At 43.4% G+C, this 15,452-nt stretch overlaps 1 protein-coding gene across 2 annotated transcripts in view; it reads right to left on the bottom strand.

The window, feature by feature from the left end:
• Nucleotides 1–15,452, bottom strand: part of kdm5ba (lysine demethylase 5Ba) — a 147,298-nt gene that overhangs the window by 48,377 nt on the left and 83,469 nt on the right. For both annotated transcript variants that reach the window (XM_059950509.1, XM_059950508.1), the window contains exons 15-16: nucleotides 8,580–8,761; nucleotides 770–894 (exon numbers count right to left, since the gene is read on the bottom strand). In XM_059950509.1, the coding sequence (XP_059806492.1) occupies nucleotides 770–894; nucleotides 8,580–8,761 (307 nt within the window). The remainder of the gene's footprint in view (nucleotides 1–769; nucleotides 895–8,579; nucleotides 8,762–15,452) is intronic.

The following is a 15,452-nucleotide window of genomic DNA, read 5'->3' as shown; positions in this document are numbered from 1 at the left end:
CTAAAGGTAACCCAAGGTAATTCTTAAGTAAGGACATGTTTGGCACAGCATTGTGGGGCGAAGGGCCAGTATTGTGCTGTAGGTTGTCTATGTTTCTATGTACTGCTGCTGTGAAATGAACAAATTTCACAACATATGTAAATAATATTAAACCTGATTGAGGATGAACCAAAGATTCTGTGGTCTTCCATAGACCTTATTACTGTCCAATGAGATAAATAAGACAGATCTATTTTTTGAACTAGCTTCATTGCAAGTCACTGGCCCCTAAACTTCTTCCATTAAGCACCCCATTCTCAATCTTTGCCCAAAGCTATTGAAGAATTGTGATACAAGTTACTAGATTTCAATTACTTGAAATGAAAATACTATACAGATCAACTATAATAACTCTGTTCAGATTGACAGATGATGCCTGACCTATTGAAGATTTCCAGCATTTTCTGTTTCTATTTTGGTTATTTGGAAAGAAGGGCAGCACTAACAGTTCTGCCAGTTGGGAAAAGTTGACCCTCTTTCCTTAAGAAATTTAAAAAGCTAAAGCTTCCCTACATTATATGTATTGTTTAATAAATTATTTCAACAAATATATGTGTACTGTCATGGACTGTAGTTCCTTTGGTATTGCTTCCATTTCTCTCCAAGAACACTTCACTGCTCATAAGCTGCTTTATTACAAATGGCAAGTTAGGAAACTGTACCTTTCATATCTTATTGGGCCATGAAGAAATAAATTGGAACTGCGCTGTTTTCTAGGTCAAGTACTTACTTTTCTTTTCATTATCTTTAGCTTCCAGACAAGCAGTTACTTTGGAAGACCATTCATCATATACTGCCACATGTAATTTCAATTCACTCAGAAGAGGATAGAGATCCTCCAAGGTGTAACGATATCTGCAGATTAAAAAAAAATAAATGAAAAATGTAATTAAGAATCAATACCATAACTAATTGAATTATCATTGTTTATTGATTAGGTATGTCTCAGAACTAGCTGGCTTTGACAGTCAAAGCTGCATGTTTGCTTATTTCACTTATTTACAAATTCTTGATTCTAAGATACTTATGGACCAGAGTAGTCACTGACTTCATACAGACTTGTGTGGGTGAGTGTGTGCCTTCATGAACATATTGAACAAACCCAAACCAGAATCCCTGGGTGAACCAGGAGATTCATAGTCTGCTGAGGGCTAGATCTGTGGTACTCAAGACCTATGATCAAGAACAATACAAGTCAAGATTCGACCAGTGTAATGTCAACATAAGAATGAAAAGGCAAATTCAGGTGAAGTTAGAGAAAACTGGATGCACGTCAGCTAAGGCTGGGCTTGCAGGACATCACTTCCGATAAGGAGAAACTTAACAGCATAAATACTTCAATCCCTAATGAGTTCAATACTTTACGCACGTTTTGAAAGAGAATAAAACTACTCCTGTGTGAATCCTCACAGCATCCAGCCACCCTGTGACTTCTGTCTCCAAGGCCGATGTCAGAACATCCTTCACAAGGATAAGCCCTCACAAGATGTCAAGCCCCAATGGTGTAGCTGGTAGGGTACTGAAAACTTGTGCCAACAAACTGGCTGGAATAATGAAGGACAACACTTTCAACACATTCCTGTTGTAAGAGGTTCCCACTTGCTTCAAAAGGATATTGATCATACTGGTGCCCAAGAATAGGGCTGAGCTGCCTCAATGACTACTGCCCAGTAGCGCTTAATACTTTAAAAAAATTCAGTCGCCAAACTTTGTTTACAAAATCAGGGATTTGGATCAACTTAACTGAGAATTTTATTTGTGAATCACATGTTTGTTTTTTTCACAGTAGAGCCCAAACAAGCTAAAAATCCAAAAATTGACTATCAGCAGTTTGAAAGTATTCATTCCTCCTTTTTTCAGTACTTATTTGAACTACCTCTCATCACAGTGATGTTTGATCAGGTTAAGCTTAGGACTCTGGGCCACTCAAGGACATCAATTTTCATTTGAAGAACCCCTTGGTTGCTCTGGCAGTGCACTCTGAGTCTCTGTCCTAGTGCAAAAAGGACTCAGTACCCAGTTTAAACTTTCTGGCATAGGCTGGCAGGTTTTTATCCAGGATCTCTGTACTTAACAGCTTTCTACTTTCCATCAATTCTGTCCAAATTTCCAGTTTGTTGATTCATACAATATCTTGCATTACCATTATTGTTTGGGAATATAAAGGTATCTTGGAATATGCAATGCTCAGTCTTGGCCACTTTGCAACCATATCTCACACCTTATTAAACTCGCTATTCTAATTTTAACTAGAAATTCTTGTGTTTGGACGATTTTGAATTGTACTTTTCAATCCAAAATCTATTACCAATTTAAACACAATTAACAATTGTGGTCTCAGTATTGATCCTTTGAAACAAACATTTTCTGAGAATTGCCAAGTAGAGGGCTACAGAAGTCACTAAGGGCAAAGGTCCATGTGAGTCCAGAAGTCAATGCCCAAAGATCAAACATGTGAGTGGCAGGACCTGGGATAGTCCAAAGTTAAAGGCTCAACATTTATACATCTAAGAATCCAGGACTGGAGCCCCAGAGATGGCCTGTCCTGGGTTTGGAGGGCTGCCTGGGTGGGCAGATGAGAAGGATAGGAAAGAGGCTTATTTTGCTGTTGGTGTCTTGCTTTGTTGTTGTTGCTTGTGTTGTTATAAGGAACGTAGTAAGCATACTATCCATGAATCGATGGAACTGTGATAAGTCAATCTGAATAATCACTGTAAATCTTCTCCTTGTTTTGTTTTGTATCCTGTTCCAATCATTTCATTTATTGAGTCAAAACATTTGCATAACTAAACTAAGCAACACGCACAAAATGCTGGGGAAACTCAGCAGGCCAAGCAGCATCAATGGAAAACCGAAAATAGACAACATTTCAGGCGTTTCTCCAGGACTAGAGAAAAAGGCAAGTTAGAACAAGAAGGTGGAGGAAGGGGAGGAAGTACAAGTGACAGGTGAAAGGGAAGCTGGGGGGAAGATGTACTTGCTGGGATCCAGTTGAAGATGTAAGAAGTTACAGAGAATTATGTGCTGGATGCAGAGTCTATAGGGGGAGTTAGGTGAGGACAAGAGGAACCCCATCCTTGGTGGGGTGGCAAGAGGATGGGGCAAGGGCAGACATGCACAAAATGGAAGAGATGCAGGTGAGGGCAGTGTTGATGGTGGAGGAAGGAAAGCCCCTTCGTTTGAAGGACATCTCATTAGTTCTATAATGGAAAGCCTCATCTTGAGAGCAGATATAGCAAAGATAGTAGAACTGAGAGAAGATGGATGGCATAACAACGGGATCCCACCACCAAGTAACACCTTTCCCTTCACCCCCACCCCCACTTTCCACAGGGATTGCTCACTATTCAACTCCCTTTTCTACTTCTTCATCCTCACCGATTTCCCTCCTGGTACTTACCCTTGCAAACAGAATAAATGCCATACCTGCACCTACACCAACTTGCTCACTACCATTCAGGGCCCCAAACAGTCCTTCCAGCTGAGGTTACACTCCACCTGTCAGCATGTTGAAGTTATCTACTATATCCTGTGCTCCAGTGTAGCTCCTGTATATAGATGAGACCTGACACAGATTGGGAGGCTGCTTCACTGAGCACCTACACTCCATCCACTCAACATGTCAGTCTATGGCGCCTGCTGCCATGATGATGTTAAAGTCAGCTTGGAAAGCAACATCTTATATTCCACCTGGTTAGCCACCAACCTGATGGCATGAACCCCCTTCACCGTTGGTATTTGCCTCTGTTACCTCATCTCCTTACCTGTCCATCACCTCCCTCTGATGCTCCTCCCCCTTCACTTTCTTCCATGGTCATCTACCTTCTCCTATCACGTTTCCCTCCTCCCCAGCCCTTTACCTTTTTCACCTATCAGCTTCCCAGCTCTTTACTTCACTCCTCCCCTTCTGGTTTCACCCATCACCTACCACCTTGTACTTCTTCTTCACCTAAACTCCCAGTACCATGTTGTTGGAACGCCTCATCTTTTGTCCAGTCCTGCTGAAGGGTCTCAGCCCAAAACGACGACTGCTTACTCTTTTCCATAGATTCTGCCTGGCCTGCTGAGTTTCTCCAGCATTTTGTGTTGCTTGGATTTCCAGAATCTGCAGGTTGTCTCGTGTTATCTGCATAACTAGTTTATGAACAAACTTTAAAATCAGTTTCACCAAGACAGCACTCAGAACATCACTATGATTTTTAAACAAGAAAAATATTCAAAAACGTCTAGAATTGCAGAAGTCAGAAGTTATCTAGCAATTTACAGATAGATAGTTCATAAGTTTTGTTTAATAAGAACAGAAGCACATAAGAAATAGGAGTAGCAGCAGGTCATCTGGCCCATCGAGCCTCTGTTCCGCAATTCAAAAAGATCGTGGCTGATCTGCCCAAGAACTCATCTCCACCTACCTGCCTTTTCCCCATAACCCTCAATTCCCCTACTATGCAAAAATCTACCCAACCTCGTCTTAAGTATATTTACTGAGGTAGCCTGCACTGCTTCATTGGGTAAAGAAATCCACAGATTCACCACACTCTGAGAAAAGCAGTTCCTCCTCATCTCCATCCTAAATCTATTCCCCCAAACCCTATGTCCCTAGTTCTAGTCTCACCTATCAGTCCAAACAACTTTCTTGCCTCTATCTTATCTATCCCTTCCATAATTTTTTATGTTTCTACAAGATCTCCTCTAATTCTTCTGAATTCCAGCAAGTACAGTCCCAGGAGAGTCAATCTCTCCTCATAGTCTCACCTCCTCATCTCTGGAATCAACCTGGTGAACCTCCTCTGCACTGCCTTCAAAGCCAGTATATCCTTCCTCAAGTAAGGAGTCCAGAAATCCATGCAGTGCTCCAGGTGCGGCTTCACCAGTACCCTGTACATTTGCAGCATAACCTCCCTGCTCTTAAATTCAATTCCTCTAGCAATGAAGGCCAACATCCCATTTGCTTTCTTGATAGCTTGCTGCACCCACAAACCAACCTTTTGTGATTCATGTACAAGCACTCCCAATTAATTAGTTCAGATGACAAGTCCAATACAATACCAACTGCACAAAGTTCAATGAGGACAGAATGGAGCATGAAATTTCAGAATGCCACCAAATCAACAGTTTCACTGATATCATACTCTGCACTCTGCATGCATATTTAAGTTTGGGCACATGGGCTTTAATAAAATGTGCCACTTGTGAATGCCCATTATAACTGCAATTCAGCAGACTAATTTATTCACTGTAAATTTGAGGCTATGGGCACCTGAAAATGTCCTTTATGGCTCATTTGAGCTTCTTTTCCAGAATGGAGTTATTGGTTGACTGCTTAGTGAAACAGAATTTTGAAGAATTTTAGACACTCTGAATTTACATTTTTAATTAAATAATTTTTATGAATCTTACCTCTTTTCGGTACCATGGTAGCTTAGCTATTAGCAAGACAGCATTACAGCTCAGGGCACCAAGTTCAGAGTGTAATTCCAGCATCCTATGTAAGGAATCTGGAATGTCCTCCCCACAGAATGTGTGGGCTTTACCCATGTGCTCCAATCTCCCGGTTAACTGGTCATTGTAAATTGTCCCATGAATAGGTTAGGGTTAAATCAGGGCTGTCAGGGGTTGCTGGGTTGGTGCGACTCTAAGGGGCGGAAAGACTTATTCCACGCTGTATCTTATTTCAGACATACCAGATGGCTTCCAGAATTGGTGACAAAGGTAAGGGAAGTTTATCGGCAGTAAATTTGATAAACTGCAAATTAATTTTTTAATGCCAGGATTTCTGCAACTTGATCACCCAAAATGTGCAAACACTGGTCCCTAGCAAGGCTCTGAAAACTTGTGCCAACCAACTGACATTTTCAAGGACAATTCAAGGACATTTTCAACCTCTCACTGCAATGGGCAGAAGTTCCCACTTGCTTCAAAAAGGAAGCAATTATACCAGTGCCTAAAGAGTAGTGTGTGCTGCCTTAATGACTTCAACCTCGTAACTCTCACATCTAGTGTTGAAGTGCTTTAAAAGATTCGTCATTACTAGACCGAACTCCGGCCTCAGCAAGGACCTGGAACCACTGCGATTTACCTATCGCCACAATAGGTCAATGGCAGATGCAATCTCAATGACTCTTCGCACAGCCTTAAACTACCTAGACAATAGAAGCATCTATGTCAGAATGCTGTTCATCGACTATAGCTCAGCATTTAATATCATTATTTCCACAATCCTGATTGAGAAGTTACAGAACCTGGGCCTCTGTACCTCCCTTGGCAATTGGATCCTCAACTTCCTAACCAGAAGACCTCCTCCTCACTGACAATTAACAATGGTGCACCTCAGGAGTGTATGCTTAGCTCACTGCTCTACTCTCTATATACACATGGCTGTGGGGCTAGGTACAGCTCAAATACCATGCTTAAATTTGCTGATGATACAACCATTGTTTGTAGAATCTCAGATGGAGATGAGGGAGCGTACCAACTAGCTATACCAATGCTACTTCAAAATCTACTTCAAGATGGCGGTGCGACGCAGCGCGCAGCGGCCACTCCAGGAATGAATATCTGTTATCTGTAAGTAGGGGCCGTGTACAACACTGATTTGATGGAGACGGACGTGTGAAGCATGAACTTCTGGTGGAACTTTTGAAATGCCTGTTTCGCTGCCACTGCTACTGTGCGATCGGAGAAATCTCTGGGAGGAAGGCCCCGAATCCTTGGTTTTGCCTGTTGCTTGGCAGCCGGTGCCGGGGTCGAAGCGCTCCGCAGAGATGGTGCTCGGTGTCGGAGGGCTGGTCGGAGGCTTGAAGTTTTCAGACGGACTCAGAGTTGGCTGTCGTCGGAGCTCCCAAAGTGCTGTATCGGCAAGCTGCAGAGCTAGAGGTTCATGGCAGGAAGAGTTTTCCTTCCTTCTACTGGTTGCGTGAGATAGGCTGTCGGGACTTTGAGGCTTTCTTTTAAACTGTGCTCTTTATCAGATTACGGTATTGCTTTGCACTGTTGAAACTATGTGTTATAATAATGTGGTCTTTGTCAGTTAGTCTTTTATCAATTATGGTATTGTCTGCACTGTTGAAACTCTATGTTAACTATAACTATATGTAACTATGTGGTTTTGTGTAGGTCCTATAGCTTTAGGTTTGTCTGATGGGTTTGTAGTTCCTTTCTGGGGAACGTGCTAAGATGGTAGCGTGATATCGATACGCAGCAGCCTCTCCAGATTCTGGATTGGGGATTACCAAACGTTATGTGGTTTTTCTTGTGTGATCTGTTTTGTGCTTTTTCGTGATATCATTCCGGAGAACGTTGTCTCATTTTTTAACTGCATTGTCTTCGTGGTTTATAAACGACAATAAACTGAATCTGAATCTGAATTAGTGGAATGGTGTCACAGCATCAACCTTGCACTCAACGTCAGTCAAACAAAAGAGCTGATTGTGGACCTCAGAAAGCGTAAGACGAAGGAACACATACAAATCCTCATAGAGGGATCAGAAGTGGAGAGAGTAAGCAGTTTCAAGTTCCTGGGTGTCAAGATCTCTGAGGACCTAACCTGCTCCCAACATAACAGCTATAAAGAAGGCAAGACAGAGACTATACTTCATAGATGTACCGTGGAGAGCATTTTGACAAGCTGCATCAATGTCTGGTATGGGGTGGGGCTACTGCACAGGACCAAAAGAAGCTGCAGAGGGTTGTAAATTTAGACAACTCCATCTTGGGTACTAGGCTACAAAGTACCCAGAACACCTTTGAGGAGCGGTGTTCTCAGAAAAGCAGCATCCATTATTAAGGACCCCCAGCACCCAGGGGATGCCCTTTCCTCATTGTTACTATCAGGTAGGAGGTACAGAAGCCTGAAGGCACACACTCAGCGATTCAGAAACAGCTTCTTTCCCTCAGTCATCCTATTCCAAAATGGACATTGATCCTGTGGACACTATCTCACTTTTATAATGTATATTATTTGTTTTTGCATGATTTTTCAATCTATTCAATATTCAAATACAGTAATTGATTTACTTATTTTTACTTTTTTCTTCCATATTATATATTGCATCGAACTGCTGCTGCTAACAAATTTCACGACACATGCCGATGATAATAAACCTGATTCTGATATTCATTCTAAGTCAGTTATACTGCGAGACATACTAGTCTAGATATTGTTTGAAATACCTAGGAGCACCCTGTGAAGAGAAAGCTTATTTCAATTGAGTGAACTAATCCACTAACCGCCAATATTAAAAAGTTATAAAGATAAAAGTGAAGGCAAATATGCTCTAAAACATAGGTGAACCTCAGGTTGAAATATGGAATCCAAGATATCTGGTAGAATCACAAAGACATTTGGAATTTTGCTTACTAAAATAAAACCACAGCTTTTGGAGACTTCTCATCCCCCACTTTGCTTGGATTTTTAACGCCCTTCTGCTTGATCCATTTAACAGACCAGCTTCCCCAGAAAATATCTGCTACTCATGTTTTTCCACTACTGGTTGCAAACAACAAGGGTTGAATTCAGAATAGAAATTCCTTGCATTATTTACCTGAGATGACATTTATGTGGTGGACACGAGCAGAGTTCAGTGACGTGGTACAGACAAACAAGTTGATTTGATTTACAATGGCATGAAACTGCAGACAAGAAGCAAGTAGTCTTGCACTTTGCACACTGTCGCTCATCATCCGGCAATAACTCAAATTTCTCCCTCACAGAATCAATTACTCCCTGGAATGGAGGAAAAAGAGATTCATTCGTTTATAGTGAACTCTTTATATTCAGGTTTCATGTAACTTACTTCCAGAGTAATGTTTGAAAACAGTAAGAGCCCAGTTGAGATGCTCAAAACTAGAAAGTCATTTTTAAATATCCTTCAAGACAAATGTGAATTCAAAACCCCATGAGAAATTCCATCAGTACACCCCAAATTCTGACTGTTTAGAATAGCGTAGCCACTGTAGCACAGCGGTTAGCGCAAAGCATTTGTGGTTCTGGTATTCGGAGTTCAATTGCTGTGCCGCCTATAAGGAGCTTGTACATTCTATGACTGCATGGGTTTCCTCTGGTTGCTCTGGTTTCCTCCCACAGTCCAAAGATGTAGGTTAATTGGACAATGTAAATTGTCCTGTGCTTGGGCTAGGGTTAAGTAGGCAGGTTGCTGGGCAGCAAATCTCACTGGGCCAGAAGAGCTTATTGCATGCTAAATTAAATATTTAAAAAAATAAAATTCAACTAAGCACAGAGGATGAAATCAGGTGGTCCTTAAGCACTAAAGCCTCAGAGTGCTACAATGTTAATCTCCACATGGGTCTGAATAGCACCACGCCCAAGACAAGCAGAGAAAGATAGAACAAACCAAAATGCACTATCTTCAGGTGCCAACTACTTTTACTTTAAAAAAAAAGCCCAAATCCAACCATCATTAAGCAAGCAAGATTTGACACCTGCATATAGAAACACAGAAAACCTACAGGCCCTTTGGCCCACGACGTTGTTCCGAATATGTACTACTTTAGACATTACCTAGGGTTGCCCATAGCCCTCTATTTTTGTAAGCTCCACGTTTCTCTTAAAAGACCCTATCGTATCCACCTCCACCACCGTTACCGGCAGCCCTTTCCATGCAATCACCACTCTGTGCATAAAAAACTTACCTCTGACATCTCCTCTGTACCTTCTTCCAAGTATGTTAAAACTATGTCCTCTCGTGTTAGCCATTTCAGCCCTGGGAAAAAGCCTCTGACTATCCACATGATCAATGTCTCTCATCCTCCATCACTCCAAAGAGAAAAGGCCAAGTTCCCTCAACCTAATCCACAGGGCATGCTCCCCAATCCAGGCAACATTCTTGTAAATCTCCAAGGCACCCTTTCTATAGTTTCCACATCCTTCCTTTAGTGAGGTGACCAGAACTGAGCACAGTACTCCAAATGGGGTCTGGCCAGGGTCCTATATAGCTGCAAGATTACTTCTTGGCTCTTAAATTCAATCCCACGGTCGATGAACAAAACCAAACTGCATTATCTTTTGCCACTTGCTTTAATACTGTCTACTAATATAAATAAATGTAGCTTAAGGAATATAGAACTTTCAAATTTCTTCCATTTTTATTCACCATTCAATAAATAGATTTTTTGTCAATAATATCCACTGTTGATAAATAATCAAAGTGGTAGGTAGTATCTGCAGGACATCTCCCCTTAAACAATTAAGGTGCTCCATGGTAGTATCGTGGTTAGCATGAAGCTATCGCAGCTAGAAGCAGAGATCAAGAGTTCAATTCTGGTGCTATCTGTAAAGAGTTTGTATGCTTGCCCCCCACCCCGTATGACCACATGGGTTTCCTCCCGGAGTCCAAAGGCATTGCAGTTGGTAGTTTAATTGGTCACTGTAAATTGTCCTGAGATTAGCCCAGGGTTAAATAGATGGGTTGCAGGGCAGTGTGGCTCATTGAACTGGAAAGGCCTGTTCCACACTGCAACTCTGATAAAGTATGTAAAAGGGTTAACACAGTCAGTTAAACATAGCAGGCTGTTATTTCTGCAAGAAACCTTGATGATCAACAGATGTGCTATTCAATACTGAGCAATATTTCTTCTTGAAGTTAGCTAGCTAGTGTTACAGGATGCTTGTCTCCTTGTGCAGTCATGCGCAGAGATAAGACAGCCAGTCTGTTTTGTCTATGTGGCCATTATACCTATTCTATAATTTGTCTCTCAGTACTGTCAAGCAATAGACAAGCCTGACTCCAGTTTGGTATGTGTGGGGGTATCTGAACAACTATATCCATTATGTAAGGAGAACGTTAGTTAGTTGGTGGACCAGACAGGAACAGTCATAGACTGCTCCTGTTTGAGTGACTAACTGAAGTACCCCAGGTGATTTGAATAAAGAGTTTGTACTTATACGGTCTCTGATTATCCGGATTCGACTTTCACAAGTCAAACAAAATTAACCTATCAAAATTTCCAACATCTTAGGATCAAATAAGACCTGAGAAATTTTTAATAAACACAGACGCTGCAGAGTTTATTTCTGATAGTCTCACCTTTTCTCTTGCCCCTTCTTTAAAAAGATTTCCCTACATTAGAGTTATGAACTTTTTCAATGTCCATGTTAGTTTACATATCGCTCATTGATTACAATGGCAGTCATTTTTCACTTAGCTTTCACACATTTCTCAAATACTTCTTGGATCAAAATCAACATTCAAAAACCATCACGTCATTGTTTGAAGCTAGTGGCACTGAAGATAGTTTAGAAAGACAAAACCCAAAACACAGCAAATGTATCTTGAACAAGCACTTGTGCTAAAAGAATTCATGCTAAACAAACCAGGAGATTAAATTCTGCAATTTTGTTCTCAGTTTTGTAGTTCAGGAAACCTTGCTTTCTATGAACAAATACACATTCAGGGCAAAATAAGAGTTTGCGAACGTACAACATGCTCATCAGCATCAGCTTTAGTTTTATATTCATACTTTGCCGAGAAATGCAAATGAACTGAAAACTAATTTAAAAGAGGGATATGGAGTGTAAAGGGGGTTTCTTCTTTTTTTCTTTGTTCTTTGATTTTCTCTTCATATATACTGTATCGTTATTAATCACTTAGTTATAGTAACCTTTATAAATTGTACTCATTTAATCGCATATGGTGTACTGTCTGTTTTTGGGCGAGGCGGGGACATCACACAGCATCCACACCAGCTGATTACCCAGTTTGGCGGGGCCGAAGGCTGCTCCCCCTAGACAAGAACGAGCTGAGCCAGCCTGAGGTGACCCAGGGGGTTACATTGTGGGGTGCTCGTCCGGGGTTGATTTCTGTGGAAGCTGTGTCTGCGGCGAAGAGCTGGTGTGCCTTTGTGGGTGTGCGATTGCTGGTTATCGCTGTGTGTGTGTTGGGTGGGGTGGCTGCTGTTGGCTGACGAAATGGTGGTGGGACCATGGGTTGTCCGTACTGTTTGGAGATTGAGGAGTGACAGGTTGGGATGTTTCAGCAGTGGTGAGCTCCGCCCGGTTATTGGAATAATGTCCAGCCCTAAAGGGGCGGAGGCGTGGGCGGAGCGGACCTCTCAGTTGTTGGGTGAGTGGCAGTGCTTGGCTGAGGAAAAGCGACAGGGACGGGTTGAAAGTTTGAGTAGGCGGGCTGGTGACTTTGTTAGAACTGTCAGGCGCAATTACCTCGAAGTGACCGCTGCCAGTTCTGGGAAAGTGTGGGAAAATGCCGCAGCTGGGGGGCTTATTATATCTGTGGCAGGAGATTGGTGGGAAGTTTTTAGGGTATCCCTTTTTGCCTAGGGGGGCAGATAAATTGCTTGTGGTGCCAAGGGGATCTGTCAAGGGGATCAGTTGTTCCGTTGATTCAAGAAGGTGTCGGGAAACTTAGAGGAGGCCCAGTGGGGGAACGGCTTGGGGTCTCTGGGGGAGCACGCTCCCAACAATGTACCAAGGAACTCCCGAAAGGAACAGACCCTATTCCTGAAGGCTTAGAGGGGCCATGCGCACAGGTGTTGTTACGGATGGATGGAAGTCAAGTTAAAGCCATCCTCGGCACCGGGGCGCCAGTGAAGTTGCTGTACAGTTTGTTTCATAACCGTTATTGGAAGCATTTACCCTTGACAACATTGAGGACACTGGAGATTCGGGGTACCAGTGCCGGTGATTATCCAGACAACGGTTGTTGGTCAGTGAAAATGGAGTTCTTAGAGGCAAATGTGGAGGAGACTGAGGTTCATGAATCGTTAATGCTGATATGTCCGGACCCTGTTGAGACGGGCAGCGTTTCTGTTCTAGAGAGAACCAAAATCCTGCTGGTGCGCTTGGGAGCCTGCCCGGAGAAGGCGGGTGAGCGCTGTTTGGAGGCATTGTCTATGCACCCAGAGTTTCGAGCTGCTTGTGTGGACGTGTGTAGCAGCATTGGGCTGATACCGAATTCAAACAATAGCCAGTGGTGGTACGGCCTGGGGGAAGTATCTGAGGATGAGACCCTCTTAGTGGACGCTGCGAAATACCACGAGAGAGGGGAGTTGACTGCTGAAGACACCTCGGAGAGAGAGAGGTTGCGGTGACTGGCCCGTGAAGCCGTGGAAGACGTAGGCAGCGTGTGTGTGGATTGTATTGCGTTGAAGAGGCGCACTGTCAGTGACCAGAATATGGCCCTGAGGGCCGGAGAGGCGATGGCCTGTCTGAATGGTGCGATGTGGTTTAAGGTGCTCGATCTGAGGAGTGGATGTTTCCAGATCCCGATGAGTGGGGCCGACAAGGACAAGACGGCCGTTATAAATTCCCTAGGAGTCTTCGGGTCCGAAAAGATGCCACAGGGCATATCTGGACCCTTGCAACCTTCCTGCGGGGCAGGTAGAAGACCATAGGGGATATGGAGGCGTTTGGAGTTTTAGTGTATGTGGATGATCTCTTGGTACTTGGATTTGCCTCAGGAGAATATGAAGTGAGGTCGTTGCAGGAGCAGCTGAGAACTACCGAGTTAAAGTGTTTTCTGGACACGTGCCAGGGCTGGCGAAGGTCGCAGCTCGTGAGTGACTGTCTCTACGGAATCAAGTTTGAAATGAAGACGGAGAGACTGGAAAAAGCGATCTGGAACCAGTCGGAAGACTTACAAGTTGGAGAGAATGAAGAAAGTTGTCTGACTGAGGGTAATAGCAAACTGAGAACCCAGAGAGGGGAGTTTGCAGAGGTGATGAAATTACAGACGAATCTCAGAAGAGAGAAGCGGAAGCTTGAAGGGAACCTGAAGATGACTATCGACAGTTCAAATGAAGTGCAAAACCTGAAAGTTGATCTGGAAGAAGTCATGAGGAAGAAAAAGCTGGAGAGAAGTGCAGTGAATACTGAACAGGAGGCTGAAGAGACTGCGGGAGCAGTGCAGGCCACGTGTTTCCGTTTGGAGAAGATCAAACAGCAGCTACCGATCACAGGAATGAGGAAGAATACAGATTCGATGGATGATGTGCTGGATGTGTGGTACATGCTGCCTTTTGCTGACTTTCCCTCGATTGAGGAAGAGACCTTTGGCCCTTCTCCCATTGAGTCAGGTGTAGCGGGGAGGGTTAGCTGTGTGCAGTGTGGGGCATGAGTGAGGGGAGTTGGTAGTGGGCCCAAGGTATCCCCAGTTGTGTCCGAGCCTGAAGGGTTTAGGTGAGGGGGTACGGAGGCCTTAGAAGGGTTAGGGAACTCCCAGATAGTTGGCCTAAGTAGCGCCTGAGGAACAGGGCGTGAGGGTTACTGTGTGGGGAGGAGATGTCACTGTTTGTGCTTGGGTTATGGTGTGTTGGCAGGAAAGGTGGCGAGTTATTTAGTAGTCATGAGGACATGACTTTTATTTGGTAAAGGGGGTAAAGGGGGTTTCTTTTTTTCTTTGTTACTGTTGGGAAAGGGTTTCTTTTTGTTAACTAGCAGGAATGCTAATTTACTGATAACGAGAATGGTATTCCTTTGTAAACCAAATGGGGATTAATGTTCTTTCTTCTGAGTCTGTAAGCTTTTGTTGACGGGCTTTTGGGCAGATCGGCGCGAGGGGGTCGAGAGAGAGGACGCAATGCTCTAAGCTGGGCGAGGATCAGACCCCAAAGGGGGATCCGAGGCCGGGAGATTCTCCGAGGGGTGGGGGTGGGGAATGAAGCTAGATGTGCTTGGTTGACCACTCGGAGGGTCCTGAGCTGTTTGGAGAGTCGAGGAGTTCGGAGGGGATCGAATGGTGGCCAGAAGACTTCAGTAATTGAGCTCCAACGGCTGTGCACGAAGTGGTTTGGACTTTGATAAGTTTGGCGCCTTTTCTTTGATTTTCTCTTCATATATACTGTATCGTTATTAATCACTTAGTTATAGTAACCTTTATAAATTGTACTCATTTAATCGCATATGGTGTACTGTCTGTTTTTGGGCGAGGCGGGGACATCACACAGCATCCACACCAGCTGATTACCCAGTTTGGCGGGGCCGAAGGCTGCTCCCCCTAGACAAGAACGAGCTGAGCGAGCCTGAGGCAACCCAGGGGGTTACAGGAGGAAACTGGAAAAACAGGAAAGTGAGGCCAATATTTCATGATTTGTTAGTTGCATTGGTTTCAATCCACACTGAAACTTTTTTGAATATGATTTTGCTAACATTGAAAGAAAGCTACAATGATAGATAAGACTTGGAACAGTCTCAGAATTCTACAGCAGGGAATCAGACCTTTGAGTCCATCTAAGACAGTGCCAAACTGTTGTTCTGCCTAGTCCCATTGACCTACACCTAGACAATAACTTTACATACCCTTCCTGTTCAAACATCTCTTAAATATTGACTAGAGTATCCAAGGACATTTTCAACCTCTGACTGCTACGGGCAAAAGTTCCCACTTGCTTCAAAAAGGTAACAATTACACCAGTGCCTAAGAAGAATAATGTGAGCTGTCTTA

This window comes from Hypanus sabinus, chromosome 25 (genome assembly GCF_030144855.1).
Source record: "Hypanus sabinus isolate sHypSab1 chromosome 25, sHypSab1.hap1, whole genome shotgun sequence".
Taxonomy (NCBI): Eukaryota; Metazoa; Chordata; class Chondrichthyes; order Myliobatiformes; family Dasyatidae; genus Hypanus; species Hypanus sabinus.
Note: the sequence above shows the minus strand (reverse complement) of the source record. Positions and strands in the feature narration are given on the sequence as shown.